The following is an 18,930-nucleotide window of genomic DNA, read 5'->3' on the forward strand; positions in this document are numbered from 1 at the left end:
ACACCAAGGTCAAACCAAAGCTCTAATTACCTTGACTCCAGAGACACAGAGGGAGTCCACTGACACTTTAAAGCCGTATGAAGGCCATCAAGAGGAACATTCAAAGGGAGGTTTTATTTCCTCCTCCAAATCTGAAAGAAGTACCAAACTGCCCCAATGGGTCCCTGGCCAGATCTTTAGAGGCTGAAGAGAGCTGAGGAGGTTGGTAATGTTTCAGAGGAGATCGGGGCATTTGGTGAACGTTAGGGTCAAGGTCAGAGCCAGTTTTCTGACTTTCAATGTCAAGAGAGCAGAGACTCTGGCAGTTTTCCTCACCCTATTTTGTTGGGGTGAAGCTCTGTGCCTGAAATTTAGAAGGGTTCACAGAACGATGGGCGAGGGAGTGGCGAAGTGGAGAGAAGTAAGCGACCATCCAAGGTGATGTGGAATGCACTCCTCTTTTTGTGAGCAAGCACAGCTGACAGTTTTCAGATCTCTACAGACAAGCGATGCACAGCCCCACCAAATGCCACGGGCAAAGCCATTTAGCAGTGTTATTCCCAGGGGCTCACGCTCAGCTCGCTGACTTACGGACCGAAAAACAGGACAAAAGGATAAGCATCTTAGGGAGAGGCAAGACACGGAAAGCAAGCCCGCCCCGTTCCAAAGAGATGGTTTTCTTCTCTCTGGCATAAACGTCTAGTAAAGCCTTATTTCTGTATTCCAAGAGGTAGTAATTAAAATCTAAGAATAACAGTTATCCGTCTCCAATAGAGTTACAGAGTGAAAAATCAGGGGCTGAAAAACACCGCCTTGGAAGGTTTTAATCTTCTGAACGGAACTTCGCAAATCCTGGGGACATAACGTACAGCATGGGGACTCTAGTTAACAGTAGTGTGCTGCATGATCCGAAAGTTGCTAAGGAAGTCGACCTTGAAAGTTCTCAAGAAAAAAAATTCTAACTATGGGAGGTGATGGAGGGTAACTCAACTTCCTGTGATGATCGTTTCACGATATATACATTTTATCAAATACCCGAGATCAACTCCATGCTAAAGTCAATTACACCTCAATAAAATAGGGAGCAGCAATCTAAAAGAACAGCTACTTGGAAAAGGCTGCCTGCCACACCTGGAAGGGTTTCTTTTCTCTTTCTTGTTACTCATTTCACCTATACTGTGATTTTCTCAAACTTTGCTCTAGAATAAGAGAGCCCCTGAGCACTGAGTCCCCTGTTGTACCTTTTCTTTCTCAATTTCCTTTTTTTCGAAGTGGTAGCTGATTTACAGTGTCATATTAGGTTCAGGTGCCCAGCACAGCAATTCAGTTATGTGTGTATATCTATGGTTTTTCAGATCTCTTTCCCTCACAGGTTATTACAAAGAATTGAGTAGATTTCCTGTGCTAAACGGTATGTCCTTGCTGGTTATCTATTTTATATATAGCAGTGTGTGCACGGTAAACACTAACTTCATTTATCACCCACACTACTGTTGGTAATTTATGCCAAAGAAAACCATGGGACTGAGGTTGCTGAATCCCCTAAGTCTCTTTGAAAGGTCTTGGGAACAGGGCCTCTACTATCTGGTCTGATTTCTGTGGCATTTCACAAGGTTATCGCATCTCAGGCCCCATGCCAGACCCCGTGAGTCCTGGGATCTGCATTTTAACAAAATTCCCACATGTGCACATGAAAGTCAGACATGTCATAGGTCAAATCATCAGAAACAACAACAGGTCGTAAGGTCAAATCATCAGAAAAGTTTCCGAACTGCTGATGCCTGGTTTTCGCTGTAGTGACTGCAGGCAAAACCCTGCACGGCAGAAGGTCCCGCAGGAGGCTTGCTGCCCAGCAGGGGGAGCCCTGGAGCAAAAGTCCAGAAATCCCCCTTCATTCTTGTTCTGCTTTTACCCTGAATTAGTTCTTCGGCTCTGGGCACATAGCTTAAATCTCTCGCTTTCCTGGTGTTTAAAACTAACCTAGTGGAGAGGCCTCTAAAATCATCCTCCACTCGAAATTTTATGACCCTGGAGACGTCACCCTAAGATATTTGGAATGCCTCCCCCTAATATATTTGGAATGCCCCCAGCCAATGCCCCTACAACTGTTGGCATTTAAACCTTCTGGAAAATGCTGATGCCAAATAGAAATCTGACAAAACATCTATCCTTCGGGACATAATTTTACCATTATTTTTAAAATCATTTATAATAAAGGACTCAAATATGTTGTCATATTTTTGCTACAGGCAAAGATGTGGTCACCCTTCTGTCTCTAACATAAAAGGCAGCCATAGCTTTTTAATTACATTAGCACCATGAATTATAATTTAGACGCCAGTGCATGCAATTCTAGGCGGGCTTATCCTGGACCACTGAAACTGTGACAGCTGGGCTGCACTTACTTTTATGATCTCTGTGTTTAGCATGTTTTCAATATCTATCAGTCTGTTTTTATTACCCATAAAAGCACTTGCTCTCTCAAAGGTCCACAAAGTGGTTTCTGCAAGGAAAATCTGTGGGAAAGATCACCCATCTTTTATTAGCCAATAAATGCATCTCTGATACCTTCATCCTGGCATTAGTCCAAAGCATCTATTCTCTGGCTCAAAAGTTTTTCATGCGCATTGTCAATAAGCTATTTGTTCTGTCAAAAGAAGGGTTCTCCATCCCCTTAGGAGAACAGTTTCTTAGAATAAATTAGTGGTTTTTTTCCTCTGTCATGCCACTAACCACTGGCTCATCAAGTATTTTCCCATCCACTAGTATCCCACTCTGATCCTTTCTTGCTGTGTTTCGTCCCCTGCTGAAAGGAGAAATTCTTCTCCTGGCAGTGCTGGCAGAGCCATGGGGGACCTAACCCCACCCCCCCCATACACATACGGAACAGAACTATTTGAAAGCATCTCCACATCCCGATTGCCAGCTGCTATTTTGATGCTGAGAAGGATACAGTGAATGCCTTTCCTTTGATGCTTTGATGGGCTTCCTCGACTATACGCTCACCCCATTTCTTTCTCACAACCCTACCAGGTCACAGTCCTTTTTCAGGGTCTCACGAGGGCTTTTATGGTCACACTAATGATAGTGGAAAAATTAGCTCTTGAAGGAGTGACAGATGAAAGGATAGGACATCTATTTCTATGTTGCAACCTCCTAACCCAAAGAAGAGTTTGCCAACGGTTTCAAACCAACAAGAGGATGGTATCAAAGACTCCAGTGATTCAAATTATTCTGACCTATTTCTTTTTAAATGATAGGGAAAGGACTGGCAGCATTGCTAAATGTGCTCCTAAGGGGTTCTGATAACATTCTGGGTCACGCTGTCTGTGAGAAGGCCTTAGATCTGAGAGTATATTCTGACTTGCGCGTTATAAGCCAAATACATCATGTCCTTTCCATGTTTCCATATTTCCCAAACATGTAACTCAAATTACATATCTACCCAAAAACTCAGAGGACTGGTTTCCCATCACATGCTTGTCCTTTTGTTCATTTTCTTCATTTGGTCCATAGACAGCGTTTGAGCATCTCCCTGCAGAAAGCACTTTGCTAGTTGTTACAGTGGATGTGGAAGGAATCAGATGCAAATTTGAATGTCACCACCAAGACCTCCGGGGAAGCTTCCAATGATCTCACATCTGAGTTGGACATTTCTCTGGGCTCCCAGAATACACCTGCAAGCCTCTCCCCAAGCACATGTCCCACTGCTCTAGCCCATGATTTACTGTCCGGCTCCCAGCCCCCGAACCTTCCAGCTCCTTCTCAAAGGTGATGTCTTCTCTAAGCAAAGGTGCATCCCCAGAGCCTAGGGAAATACCAAGCACATGACAGGTTGTCACTCCACCTGTGAAGTGGCATCTGAAGGAAAGTGAACCCAAATGATAATGGACGTAAAGAAACAGCATAGGACACTGTGGTATATGGACTGATTGGCAATGGGGACCTGCTGTCGAGCACAGAGAATGCTACCCCATATTCTATGATCCTCTGTGTGGGAAAAGAATCTGAAAAAAAATGGGCATGTGTCCATGTATAACTGAATCCCTTTATTGTACAGCATAAATGATCACACCTTGTAAATCAACTGTATTTCAATAAAACTTTAATTTTAATTTAATGCATTTAAGCAAAAGAAAAGAAAAGAAAAAAGCATAAGGCATTCTCTTGCAGTGCCGCAGGTTAAGGATCCAGCATTGTCACCAGCAGCTCGGTTTGCTGCTGTGGCATGGGTTCAATCCATGGCCAGGGAACTTCCACACGCTGTGGTTGTGACCAAAAACAAAACAGAAACTATTAAAAATAAGCATAAATTAAATGTCATGAGCCACATACGAAAAATAAAATGTACAGTGCTTAAAAGGAGAAAGTTTGCACGAGGGCTTAGGGACAGTTTCTAGAAGCAAGAAGATTTTGAGCTGAGCCTGAAATACAGTTGGGAAGATGGGAGAGCCAAAGGCAGAGCGCTGGGGTAGGGTGGCAGCTGAACATTCCAGACAGAGGGAGCAGCATGAGCAAAGCCATAGAGATGCAAGTGAGGAATGGGGGGAGGGATGCAGGAGCTGTGAGAGGGGCTGAGGCTGGAAGCTGGAGGGCAGCTCTGGCACCCAGCTGACAGCTCGCTCATCACTCCACCCTGCAACTCAGAGCTGAGATAAACCTCACAAACAGGAATTTACTGGAGGCCCTAACAAGGAGGCGTATGCATTTGAAAAAGCGGGAAAGATAGAGAGGGGTCCTGCCATTAGGCAGACAGGCTCCTGGAAGGATAGTGTCCCCTACCTAGGTAGCCACGTGGGCTGGAGAACAAGGACAGGGGGTGTTGTTGAGCAATAGACTAGACAACTAGTTCAGGTCAGTGATTTATTTCTATGATTTATTCCTACCAGAAGAATTCAGCTATAGAAAGACTAGGACTTCCAAGAGCATGAGCCTTGAACTTCCAAGAGTAGGGAGGGAGGTAACGGAAGGTCAGGAATCTTCCCAAGCCAACATGCTGGTGCTTTTCTCATGCCAGGCCCACATCTCAAGATAGAATGAAGACACAGGCTCTAGAAGGGAGCGAGAGTGAATCCAGGCCAGGACCCCCAGCTCAATTCTCTCTCAGAACAAAGTCTGAGGAGTCAGCTCTAGTCTCCAATCCAAACAGCCTAAAGGTAATGGGTTCAGAAGGCAAGTACAGAGAGATTTCTAAGGAACCCTCTAAGAATGGGGGCCTGACCCCATTTACCTATCAATGTAGACCAGGGCCGAGGAACAGGAAAGCTTTGGGGTATGCACTAAGCCATTATATCACTTATCAGCATTTATTCTTTCAATTAACTACGTGACCCTGAAATTAACAACAATAAAATCTTTGAGTAAATATATGGTGCATATTTGCTTTAAGGAACTATCAAGGATAGGAAGGTGATAAGCACTGCTCTTGAGACCTCTATTTCCAGAACTATGGTCCATAATCAACTTTTGCATCAGAATTGCCTGCCACTCAACAAAAGGCATCATGATCTGAAATAAGACCCTTTGTCAAGGGCGTCAGAAAATCTTTTTTCTTTTTCTTTTTATGGTGAAGTTTCCGGGCCAGGGGTCAAATTGGAGCTGCAGCTATGGACTACACCACAGCCTATGGCAACACGGGATCTGAGCAGCATGATGACCTAGGCCATAGCTTGTGGCAACGCTGGATCCTTAACCCACTGAGCGAGGCCAGGGATGGAATCCTCATCCTCACAGAGACAACGTCAGGTCCATAACCTGCTGAGCCACAACAGGAACTCCCAGGCAAACTAAAATTTAAAACCAATCCTTTAACTTTGTGGGTAAAGGATGCCATTGTGTAGAAAAGGAGCAACAATGAATCAGAGGAAAAAAACAGAAAGTACCTTGTGATGTCAACTCGGCCAAAGAACTGAGCAAACAGTCTTCTGGATGTTGCTGTGAGGATGTTTCTGGATGAGGTTTATATTTAAATCAGTAGATTTAGAGCAAAACAGACTGTCTTCCGTAATGAGGGTGAGCCTTATCCAATCATTTGAGGCTTGAACAAAAGGCTGGCCTCCCCCAGCAAGAGGAATTCTGCCAGTGGACTGACGGCCTTCAGACTTCACCTGTGACATCAGCTCCTCCTGGTTCACCAGCTGACTGCCTCTGTCCTAGAATCGCACCTTTGCCCTGAGCCCATCCGTCTTCCCACAGGACTTGCCAAGACTCCACAGTGAATGAGGTCACAATGAACCAATCATCTTAAATACATCTCCTTAATTGATTGGTTTATATATGTGTATGTATGTGTTATAGAACAAATATTAACATTACACACATATAATTTATATCTATATACACATATATATACTATATATACTATATAACGACATATGCACAACTTAGACAAGGATATAGGTATATCCTACTGGTTCTGCTTCTCTGGAGAACGCCGACTGGTACACATCTCTTGCTCTTGAACTGAACAGAATCTAAAGACGCCTCAAGGCTCATAATCAGCAAAGAGCGCTGACCATTTCTTTTAAGGTAGTTAAGGAAACACAGAATAGACAGCAAACAACCTTGGTGATAAAGTTCAAAAAAGAAGTAGTGGCCAACAGTTAGATTTTTTTTCATAAAGAGAAGAAAAGATCAGAATCGGCCCTTGTAACAAAAGCAGCTTTTCAAAATAGAGAGCTCCCCACAGTGTTACAGTAAACATTTCACAAGGCCTTCCCAGGGTGGTGAGATAGCAATGGACAGCAGCAAAAGCTTTATCACAAACCACCCATCACTGGGAACTGGGAGCTATCCTCCAGCAAAGCCCATCTGACAAAAGAGAAATGAGTTCCATTACCAAATGAGAGTTGTGTGGAAGCAACAGAACTGCTTTTATTTTGATGGATGATCTAACAAAAAGATAGAAACACGATTAGAAAATTAGAAACAATAGCATTAAACCACCAAAAAGCACTCGTTCTGTTTTGAACGCTGGAGTTGCTTCTTGCATTAGGTGGAAGGCTGGACTTCATAACTTCTAATTTTAAGAAACTCTATAATGAAGGAAACTGGAGAACAACGGTCTTTCATTGCTGGAAAAGCTCTTCCTAAGTTGCTGCAACAGCCATGACAACAATCAAGAAAGCCACGGGGCTCAGAGAGACACAGAAAAGATCACTCACCCTTCCCTTCCCACTCCCGCCACGGCTGGTTCAACTCCCACAATCTATCTCTGGAGGAAATAGCAAGACTGGCTTCCAGACGGTTCTCTCAAGATAACGATGTGGTAGTTTCTGTAAGTGGACATGGTCACTCCAGCCTAACCACTTGCTTAAAGTCTCCAGGCGTAACTAACCATAATGTCTCAGACAAGTTGGCTGGCCACAATTTCCTGAAAGTCACCAAAGGGAAATGCAGGCTTCGACAGACATCAGCAGCAGCAGAGGCAGTGCGCTTTACAAGCTCCTGGTGAGCAACTGGGAACAGGGGCAGAGGGTGGAGGTGTTATCTCAGAGCCCAGCACTCAGAGTTCTTCAAAGGAGCTGGAGCCTGAAGGAAGCTGGGCTCACATTGATATGGATTCCGAGGTTTTTGCATCATTTTTAAACAAAGAACTTTAAAGCGCTCTGGCAGTGTTTGCCAAGTTACCTGCCAGGAGGTAAATACTTCGACTACCTTTTCTTTCTTTTTTTTTTTTAAATTCAACCATAATTAATTTACAAATTCTACTACCTTTTTTTTTCCCCCAGCCATGCCCTAGGCATGTGGAAGTTCCTGGGCCAGGGATCAAACCCCCACCACAATAGCAACCCAAGCCACAGCAGTGACAATGCTGGATTCTTAACCCATTGCACTGCATGGGAACCCCCTCTTTTTTAAAAAAAATTTCTTATTATAGCTGATTTGCAATGTCTGTCAATTTCCAATGTACAGCAAAGTGATCCAGTCATACATATATACTCTTTTTCTCATATTATCTTCCATCATGTTCTATCAAAAGTTAGATATAGTTCCCTGTGCTGTACAGTAGGACCTCATTGCTTATACAATGTAAATGCAATAGTTTGCATCTACTAACTCCAAACTCCCCGTCCATCCCACTCCTTCCCCCTCCCCCTTGGCAATCACAAGTCTGCTCTCCAGGTCTATGAGTCTGTTTTTATTCTGTGAATTGGTTCATTTGTGCCATATTTTTAGATTCCACATATAGGTGATATACGGTATTTGTCTTTCTCTTTCTGACTAACTTCACTTAGTATGAGAATCTCTAGTTGCATCCATGTTGGGGCAAATGGCATTATTTTGTTCTTTTTCATGGCTGAGTGGTATTCCACACACACAAACACACACACACACACACACACACACACACACACATCTTAATCCATTCATCTATCAATGGACATTTAGGGTTTTTTTAAATTATAGCTGATTTACAAATTCTACTACCTTTTCAAGGAGACCATTCTAAGCCACCAAGCAGAGCCTCTTAACTACAGCTTTCATGCAAATGACACTTGCAGGCAGGCTGCACGCTTTAAGACAACAGGGTGACAGCTTTTCAGATGCAAAGCTCCCCAGAAGGGTCTTCTATTATAAGGGAAAGCTCACAAGGAATCTTAACCATTCGTCAGTGTGAGATTCCTCTGTTTCTCATTGAAGGCACTTCTCTTTCACCAACGTGATATTTCTGAGGGCTCAGCGGGCTGCAGAATCACTGGAATACGCAGAACGAGTGCGGGGAAGACCCGTGTGCCTCCACTGTGCCGCCCCACTTGGAAGGTCTGACACTTTTCCACCTCCGGCAGTTGGCTGTCCTCAGCCTCTCACGTTCATCCCTTCTAGAACCTCCTTATGAAACATGCTCCCCACTGCTTCCACCATTCCTCACGTTTCTGCACCCTTCTCCAGCCTTGACTGTCATAGAAGAACGATCAATACCCTTTGCTTCATTTATTTTCCCACAGAATAGGTTGGTAAATAAAGCTCCCCCTCGGGACAGAAAAGAGGCGGGTCCAGGTTGGCTGAGACCAAAGAAAACAGGATCCAACAGGGCAGGCTTGGCTTGTGAAAGAAATCTCACACCTCACCGCCTGGCTTCAGGCCAGGCACCTTTCCCTCCCCCAGGGACTTGGTTTTGGCTTTGGTTTACATTCGTGCTCTTTTTCAAGGATTTAGCAGAAAGTATTATCCCTGCTACTTTCTCAGGCTCCTGACCACATTCAGAGGATAATTTGTGAGGGCGAGGGTTAGGGGTTAGGGTTAGGTATATGAAAGCACTGCCATATTACACCTAAGATCAAAATCACAGGTTTTCCCAAGATAACATGAGTCCTTGAAAGTGTTTTCCAACCAGCCTCTGTCCATCCGCTCCAGCCCTTTTGCTTGTCCAAGTTCACACCGCTGCTACTGAATGAGCTGACATTACCACAAGGAGAAGCTGCCAAAGAAAGCTGACCTGTGCTATTTATTGGTCTAAAATAAACCATGCTTTGGGGAGGGGGGGGTTGGGGAATCCACTTTCTCGTAATATGAACCCCAATGGAAATATGTACAGGGACTGGGGAGAGGGGGATGGAGAAAAGGATGCAGGAGTCAGGAAAGGATGCTGAAGGTGGTGCGAGTGATGGACATGCCCTAATGGAAGCGGCCCCCTTGTAAGGCGCAGTCTCCCTCTTTGCCGTGGACTTAAAAAGTATGCACAAGCACAAAGCTGAGACTTGAGTTTTACTGGGGGCACAACAAGAGGGACTCTGGCTCCGAGGCAGCATTTCAGATAGCTCTGAAAAACCTCTCCAGAGAGGTGGGGGCGGAGATGTCAACATATATGTGATTTTGGCAAAGGGGGAGGTACAGGCAACCAAACACACGTTTTTACAGACGGTTGCTGCTAGTCAAGAGGAGCAGGTGTCCCCATGAAGGATTTTACTGCTTTTCTAGATACAGGGAGTTGCAAGAATTGAGCTCATGAAATCTTCTCCTGAAAAGGTCTAGCTGAAGACCTGTTCTGCCAGCGCACAGAGGGCCTCGCTCCTGGTCTCCACCCTGAGCTCCTGGGGTGTTGCGAGTTGGCATCCACAGTGGCTCAAGATTCAACCCATGTAGAGGCTGATGGCAAGTGTCCATCTCCACTGCTCAGGTGTATTTTGGACCCCAGCTGCCAAAATCCTCCCAAGCAGCTCAACACTGATAGCAAAGCCTGGTCCTTTGCTAGCCTGACTCCTGGGCCCCAACCCCACAGCCATGTGACCTCAGCTGCTCAAGAGAAGGGGGCCAGGGCTCAGGTCCTCCAGCTTTTGCATACGGCTCTGGTCCACAAAGCTGACATAGTGAGTCAGCCTTCTCGCCTTCTGGTGTCTGGCTGCTCTCTGTTCCTTCTCTTATGCCTCTCTTCCTTGTCTAGCTCTGCATCAGCCTTGCAGAAACACAAAGTCTAAGGAGGGAACGAGGCCACACCTGGAAATAGATGACTCTGTCTTACCTTTTCTCTCTTCTGTTTCTCTTGATTCTGCTACCAGATACAATGATTGATTACTTCTCACAAACTCTCTACTGCACCAAAGCAAGGAGGTCTAGCACCACACAAATTGTTTAAGATTTACTTTTAAAATGATGGCAAAAGATATATATCTATATGCTGCATACGAACAAAAAAATTCTTTTTCTTTTTTTTAGGGCCACACCCGTGGCATATGGAGGTTCCCAGGCCAAGGGTTGAATCGGAGCTACAGCTGCCAGCCTACACCACAGCCACAGCAACGCAGAATCCCAGCCACAACTGCGGCCTACACCACAGCCCACGGCAACACCGGATCCTTAACCCACTAAGCGAGGCCAGGGATCGAACCTTCATCCTCATGGTTCCTAGTCGGTTCATTACCACTGTGCCACCACAGGAACTCCCCAAACAAAAAATTGAAAACGGAAATTTAGAGGGATTTTCAGCAAATGCACTTGCTTTCTTGACTCTTTCATCCTTGAGATGTATCTTTTTTTTTTTTTTAAGAAATTTGTTCTTTTTTTTAAAGCTCACAGGTGTCCCCTTACCTCTGATGGCTTCGTGGTGCACCTTCCTTTTCCTGAGCACTCCAGGTCATTTGCACGACTCTCCCCCGGCACACACGTGCTGGCCTTCACCACCAGAGTTAAGCGCAAAGCCACAATCGATTTAGTAACAGAGTCATTCACAAAACCTAAAAGAAAAGGGGACAGTCAGAAATGTAAAGATTGACCGGCGTTCTTTTTACAAGGCTGTGTATACACTTTACACAACATTCAAGTTTGGCAGACAAAACAAAATGTAGTGAGTCAGGCTGAGGAATAAAGCACGTGGTGAGTGGCCACTGGGACCTTGGGCCGTTACGGTCAGCCACTCGTGATGGTCAAGCATCCTGAGGGACCCTGAACACCAAGTAAAGGAGACTCAGGCACCTTGAAGCATTTGCTTTGTTCCTGCTCATGGCCCCTGGGGACGACTCAATCTCTGAATTCCATCCCGACAATAGCATCTTAGAATTCCCTCTGCTTTCAAACCTTGTCTTTTCCCAGAGTCACTTGCTGGCATTGCCCAACTCCTCCTCCTCCTCCTGGCTGCTCTGGATGGTCACAAGCACTAAATCTCCCCAAGGCCACACCCTGCTATTGGGCTACCCAAGCCGCTCCCTGCTCTCACAGTGGGCATGCAATGTGGGCACATATTCTATGAGGGATTTGTTAATAAATAGCTTCCTCTATCACCAATCTGAGCGCATGTGCAGTATCCTCCTCTGTTGTACGGTTTTAACCATCTAACCAAACAGGACAGATCACGTTGAATGCTGATCGCAAGCCCATCAATGCATCATATTATCACTGAGTGATCTTTATGTCCAGTGCAATTATTTGTCCACAGTAGTAGCAATAAATAACAGCCTCCAACTGGAATAAGGAAATAATGCTGTAAGTATTCAATGGTATAGGAGTCCCCTGGCGCTGCAGTGGGTTAAGGATCCAGGGTTGGCTCAGATTGCTGCTGTGGCTCGGATTCGAGCCCTGGCCCAGGAATTTGCACATACCACAAGCATAGACAAAATAAAAAATTCTTTAAATAAAGCTGAATGGGGCTCTTCAGACCAATCAAAACATATGCTTATCAACTTTGATAGAGAAATAGAGCCTGGTACAATGCAGGGGTGTTACCAGAATTCATATTCTGAATGACATTTTTACACATAAAACAATGGAGGTAAAATCAAATAGTAATTATAAAGGTATTTTTCATATCTTTGCTTTGTTCTCGTTTTGCATTAAATTATCTGAAAAAAAATCTATATTTAGTCTTTACTAAGAATTTAGATCACAGAATGCTTTAAAATTCTCTACAAAAGGCCTCTTTCCAAAGACGATTTTTAAAATTCTATTCAACTATGAAATTTACTGAGCCAGGAATTGCCGTTGTGGCTCAGCAGGCAACAAACCCATCTAGTATTCATGAAGATGCAGGTTCAATGCCTGCCCTTGCTCAGTGGGTTAATGATCCGGCGTTGCCGTGAGCTGTGGTGTAGGTTGTGGACGTGGCTTAGATCCCGAGTTGCTGTGGCTGTGGCGTAGGCCAGCAGCTGCAGCTCCAATTCAACCCCTAGCCTGGGAACTTCCATATGCCACAAGCGTGGTCCTAAAAAGCAAAAATAAATAAATAAATTAATTAATTAATTTAATGAGCCATTCAAATGAATGAGTAGTTTAGAATCTGAAAAGGAGTGAGTGTGTGTATCTGCATAACTGAGTCACTTTGCTGTACAGCAGAAATTATTATAACATCAGAAACCAACTATAACAATAAAAAATGCACAGAGTTTTCTAAATAGTTTGCTTCCATTTCTTCAATGAACATTTCTTTTTTTTTTTTCTTTCCTGCTTTTTACGGCCACACCTAAGGCATATGGAGGTTCCCAGGCTAGGGATCAAATTAGAGCTGTAGCCACTGGCTTACACCAGAGCCACAGCAACGCCAGATCCGAGCCGCCTCTGTGACCTACAACGCAGCTCACAGCAATGCTGGATCCTTAACCACTGAGTGAGGCCAGGGATCGAACCTGCAACCTCATGGCTCCTAGTCGGGTCCATTTCCATGGCGCCACAAGTGGAGCTCCTCAATGAACATTTCTCGTGCTCACTTTTACCACCCAGGCACCATACAAGAGTCTAAGGTTTCAGAGGGGAGTCACCCTTGGTTTGAGCCACTTCAAACTTTCAGTCAAGAGCAAGGGTCCTGCTGGGTAGCACAGGGAACTCTACCCAATAGTCTGTGGTCATCTATGTGGGAAAAGCATCTGAAATAGAATGGGTGTGTGTCCGTGTATAAACTAGCCACCCTGTTGTACAGCAGAAATGATCACAGCCCTAGACATCAACTACGCCTCAATAACACTGTAAAAAAGGAAAAAGGAAAAAAAGAGCAGCGGTCCTTAACTAGTTTTGAAACCAGAAGCTTTATACCTTCGTGGGGGCCTTTTCCAAGTACATTATTTCCAGGCTCCAACCTAAGTGATTCCATATCAGCAGTCTGGGCTGGGCCCCGGGTAGGCAGGGTTTTGTTGTGTTTGTCTTTGAAAGACTCCCGAAGTACTTTAGACATGTGCTTCCACTTAAGAACCACTGGCCTGATGGAAAAACTAAGCCAAATGAGTGATGTTCATGCTACGGCAGCAATCACCTGGACTTAGAGACATGCCCCCAAGCCTCTGAGAGCACATGCTATGCATCTACTTTTGAGAGTCTAGGCAGTTTTGTGTTATTTAGTCAATGTTCATATTCCCTCAATCTTCATAAACCTCTAAAGCTCTTGGAGACTTTTCTTGGTCACATGCAGAAGTTCCTGGGCCAGGGATTGAACTCACGCCACATCTGTACCCAGAGCCACAGCAGTGACAACGCAAGGTTCCTAACCTCTTGAGCCTCCTCTTAGAGACAACCTTGAAAAAGTTTTCTCCATTATCTTTATATCCTTAAGAAGACTGAGGAGTTCTCGTCGTGGCTCAGCAGAAACAAATCTAACATCCATGAGGACGCAGGTTCGATCCCTGGCCTCACTCAGTGGGTTAAGGATCAGGCATTGCCATGGGCTATGGTGTAGGCTGGCAGCTGCAGCTCCAATTAGACCCTGAGCCTGGGAACCTCCATATGCCTCAGGTGTGGCCCTAAAAAGACCAAAAAGAAGACGACGACGACTATTTTGGCCCTAAAATCCCTTAGTAAACTATTAAAGAAATCAATCTTGGCAGCAGCGTGTCACACAGTCTTGCAGAATTTCTGATTATGTCACCTAATCTCCCAAAGTGAATCGACTGCATAAGCACATTATTTTCAGCAATATATCGTTCACACGAAGAGAACCGTGCCTGGTGGCTCTTTCACCTACAAGCGTAATTTCAATATGTTGTTTGCACCTCCCTTTGATCATGTCTCAGGGGAAAAATGTTTGGAGTGCTTCATAATGGAAAGTAATCCCGTCCAATTTAACCTTCCCCAAACTGCAGCTGCATTAGAGCAAAGTAGCCCTCAGGAAATTGCCCGTGAAAGAGCAGGAGCTGTGTGCTTTACAAAGCGGCAGCAGAAAGAATATGAAATAAAATAGAATTCATCTTTTTTTTAAAAAAAAAAAGAAGGCCTTTGGGGCTTTATAGGTGATTTTTTTTGGGGGGGGGGCCTTTTGTCTTTTTCGGGCTGCACCTGTGGCATATGGAGGTTCCCAGGCTAGGTGTCAAATCAGAGCTGTGGCCGCCAGCCTACACCACAGCCACAACAACGCAGGATCCGAGCATGTCTGCGACCTACACCACAGCTCACGGCAACACCAGATCCTGAACCCATGAGCGAGGCCAGGGACTAAACCCGCATCCTCATGGATGCTAGTCCGGTTTGTTAACCACTGAACCACGACAGGAACTCCCCTATAGGTGATCATTTGAAAGTTGTTGAAAAGCCAGTGTGACTCCTTTGACACAGTCCCACACTGACGGCCACTTCTAACACACTTATAAGAAATGCTGAGCACATGGCCATTGTTTTTCCTCTTCCTTAATGGTATGAAATCAGTAATTCCTCATGCCGAACTGGATAGAAAGGCTTGTCCTCCTATTCAGATTCCAAGATCTGATGCCAACTGATCAGCTAAAGACAAAAACGGGCCAATTCTGAGGAAGAATAACACTCTAGTCCTGTCTGCAGAGCTGTGTGAGAATGGCCTTTTGTCCACACCTGCATTTTCTATGGGTCTTTTCAAAAACTAAAAAACTGATACCACATAGGAGGCCATGGAGCTGCTCCGACAAAAGCCTGGTTTAAATCAAGACAGGGAAGTAGAAAGAGGAGAAATATAAAAGGGAAAGAAAAATAGAAAAGGAAGAAGGGAAAGAAGGGAGGAGGGAGGGAGGAAAGGAGATGGAAAAAGAAAACCAAAGCATGAGATAGAAACTGCAGGAGACGGAAGAAAAGGAGACACTAGTACAGAAAGACAAGCAAAGCAGAAATAGAGAAAAGAGAATGAAAGCTTTCTGTCAAAAGCCTCAGGGCCTCTCCCACCTTTTGTTATGGAAGGACTTTCTAATTGGCTGCTCATCTTCATGGCCTTAGATTCCTCATTCCAACCACAGGAAATGTAAAATTAGAGTTCTCCAAAAATGTTCACGGAGAAACATGTATTGGAATCATAGTTGTGTATAGCCCAAGTCTATGATTCTGGTTTTGAGGCTGAAATATCAAGTCCCTCTCAGTGGACAGATCCTGCGTTCCATGTGCATAAACCAGCTGGAGGCGGGGGTGCCTAGGACAGAGGGAGAGCTGAGCTCATCCAGCACACGACTGCTGAGCTCCGGGTTGGAGACAGCAGCTAGGTTGAGCCCTAAGGCTAAGAAAGGGCCTCAGATGCCAGAGGAGGTCGGTGAGCTGGGGCCCTGAAGAGGACAGAGAGGCAGGAGGGGCTGGATCAGAGGGGGTCTTGTGAGCCTTAATGCAATGGGAATCCACTGAAGCCTGTTAAGTGGGGGGAAAATAATCAGATTTACGATTTTCAAAGGCTGCATTTTGGAGGAAGTACCAGTGTGGCTTTCGTATGGACTGGATGAGGGAAAAGAAGAAATCACACACACTGTAGCCACCTTGTGGTGCGGTAGTGCTGCTAAGTGATCCAGATTGCCACCACATACAGATGAACTTGGAGATTCAGAAGTGATGCCCTCCCACCTCCCAGCACACACACACACACACACACACACTCTCTCTCTCACACAGAGCAACTCAGTTGGTGGTTCAACCTAGGACACGAGTAGTTAGAAACATCAGGGCTTAAATTTGGGCTTTTCTGAACACGGGTGGTTCTAACCCCTGGGCCAGGGAAAATGCACTTCTGGAGAGAAGAGAGAGAAAGAGAAACCGGGGCCCAGCATCAAGCTTTACAGATTCACAATTTGTTCACAATATTCACCATAAAAACCTAGTTGCAGATGAATATAGAGATATTGGGCCATACCAGAATCATACGTAGAAAATTTAACTAAAACAAAGAGCTGTGTGATTTTTTTCCCATAGTGGGACTGAAAAGAAAAGACTTCTGCACCAGGAAGATTACAAAAAAATCGCAAAGAGGAGGTTACGGTCCGTGACAGGGAAAAACATCTCAAGGACTCATCACCGTTCAGTTCAACATCCAGATGCTGGGAAAGGAAGGGAAAAGGGAGAGGGGTGGGGGGAGATAACGCGACACCTGAAAGGGCCACTTCTACTCACTGCACAACTGAGTGATTTCCCTGATGAGTTTTAAAACGGTAATGAAGGAAAACTTTCTGCAAAGATTATCCTGGGATCTGTTAACACCCTCACGTAACTGGTTATGACAACAAATAAAACAAATAAAAGCAGTGCTTCCTTTCCCTCCCCCCACCCCATCCTCATCCCACCCCCACTTCTCATACAGACACACACACCCGGTCCTGCCCACAGCCCCACACTGTGCTCCTTAACAGGGTCATAAAGTGTTTTGCCATCATTACAGTCCTTTTAAAACAGTGACTTTGCCGAACGCGCTCCCCTGGTACCCATGAGAAGTCGAGAGCAACCAAAAGGGGGTGCTGCCATCATGCTTGGGAGCGAGACATCCAGCACCAGCGAGAGGGCTGGCTCCAGGCCATTAGCTGTTTGTCTGACCTCTCTCTGACCTTCTTTGACATTATCACGAAAGGACCTCAATGGACTTTGTAGCTAGTATCTCATTGGGATTAACAGCCAACGAGATGTGCATTTCTCACTTCAGTGGATTGGCTAAAGATCACTTTCTTTCCTGTTAAAGGAATGCATACGTGCAAAATAAAAACGCTGGCTGTAAATTCGTGAGCGGTAGGTGTTGGAAACAGACTTCTGAGTTTCCCTATTAAGGCCTGGCGAGTCATTTGGCACAAAACTATAACCTATAAAAACTGTTCACAGTCCACTAAGTCCCAAGGCTGGTACCAGACAGGCATGAAAGCTTTCAAATACACAGCTCCAGCTCCAGCTGGAGACCCAGGGTTTTTGCACTAACTCGGGCTTTGGGAAGGCAAACACCTCCAATCTCCACATTTCCATCTGCAGAAGCAGGGATCCATGCCGATCCTGCAGGAGGTAGGATGGAAGTTAGTGCACAGCTTAAGAAGCCGGTCAAGATCCCCACGGATTTGTGACTCAAGACTTGGGGGCTGGGATGCAAAACCTGAGAAAGAAGTCATCTTTTGAGAGTACCTGGCCAGAAGCAAAAAGAAGAGCTTGATGCTAGGTGCAAACTTGAACCCAAACCAAACCCAGGGCAGCAGGATGATAAAACAAGGCTTACTAATACACCCCCTGCCCAGGGACACAGGTGCCCTTCCACTGCAGGCGGCAGAACGCAATCAGACCGCCAATTAATCGGGGAAAGTGAATGCAAGCTAAAGAGCTGTCACCACACCCAAGGATAACACAATGACGCCTTATTTGCTGAAGAGCCTTCCTGGCCAAACCAACCATCCCAGATCTCATCCAGTCTTTTTACCTTTCTTTTTTTATTTGTTTGTTTTTGGCCGCCCCATAGCAGATAGAGTTCCCGGGCCAGGTATCAGATCTGAGTTGCAGTTGTGACCTAAACTGTGGCAAACACCCGATCCTTAGCCCACTGTGCCAGGCTGGGAATCAAACCTGCGTCCTGGTGCTAGTGAAACTCTTCCAAGAGTGTTGTCCCATAGCAGAAACTCCTAATCATTTGACCCTTTCTAAATAAAGCTTCTTTGAATTTCCCCGTGAAAGTCTGTATTCTGCTATTGCTTGTTTGCTTGTTTGTTTTTGTTTTTGTTTTGTTTTTTTAAGGTTACACACTCAGCATATGGAGGTTCCCAGGCTAGGGGTTGGATTGGAGCTGCAGCTGCCAGCCACAGCCACAGCCACAGCAATGCCAGATCCGAGCCACGTCTGTGACCTATATACCATAGCTCACAGCAACGCTGGATCCTTAACCTACTGAGCAAGGCCAGGGATCAAACCTGAGTACTCATGGATGCTACTCAGCTTCGTTTTCCACTGAGCCACGATGGGAACTCCTGTTTGCTTGTGTACTTGCTTTGAAGCTTTGTTGCTTGCAGCGGTAAATTGCTTTTTGGAAAACCCACCTGTACAAAATACCTCATTTTCTGTGGGTTCCTGAGTGAGGTATAGCTAAAAATGCTTTCTGAATTCGAGACACAATGGCACATAACAGCAATGACCCAAATACTTCTACCACTGCCACCCACCTAAACCATCAGGCAGACTGTACCTCGCCAGGTGACCAGGAAAATATATATATATATATATATATATATATATATATATATATATATATTAAGGAATATCATTTGCTCTTAAAGGAAAAATAAATTGCAAACATAATGGGAACATATTATAGAAAAAAATACAATCAACTTGCTATCCCCTGAAGAGAGATGCTTT

The 18,930-nt window shown here is 45.0% G+C and overlaps 1 protein-coding gene across 1 annotated transcript in view; it reads right to left on the reverse strand.

Annotated features, from left to right (window-relative positions):
• Positions 1–18,930, reverse strand: part of DNER (delta/notch like EGF repeat containing) — a 339,885-nt gene that overhangs the window by 160,297 nt on the left and 160,658 nt on the right. Inside the window, exon 5 of the mRNA XM_021076495.1 lies at positions 11,008–11,153. Within this exon, the coding sequence (XP_020932154.1) occupies positions 11,008–11,153 (146 nt within the window). The remainder of the gene's footprint in view (positions 1–11,007; positions 11,154–18,930) is intronic.

This window comes from Sus scrofa, chromosome 15 (assembly GCF_000003025.6).
Source record: "Sus scrofa isolate TJ Tabasco breed Duroc chromosome 15, Sscrofa11.1, whole genome shotgun sequence".
Lineage (NCBI taxonomy): Eukaryota > Metazoa > Chordata > Mammalia > Artiodactyla > Suidae > Sus > Sus scrofa.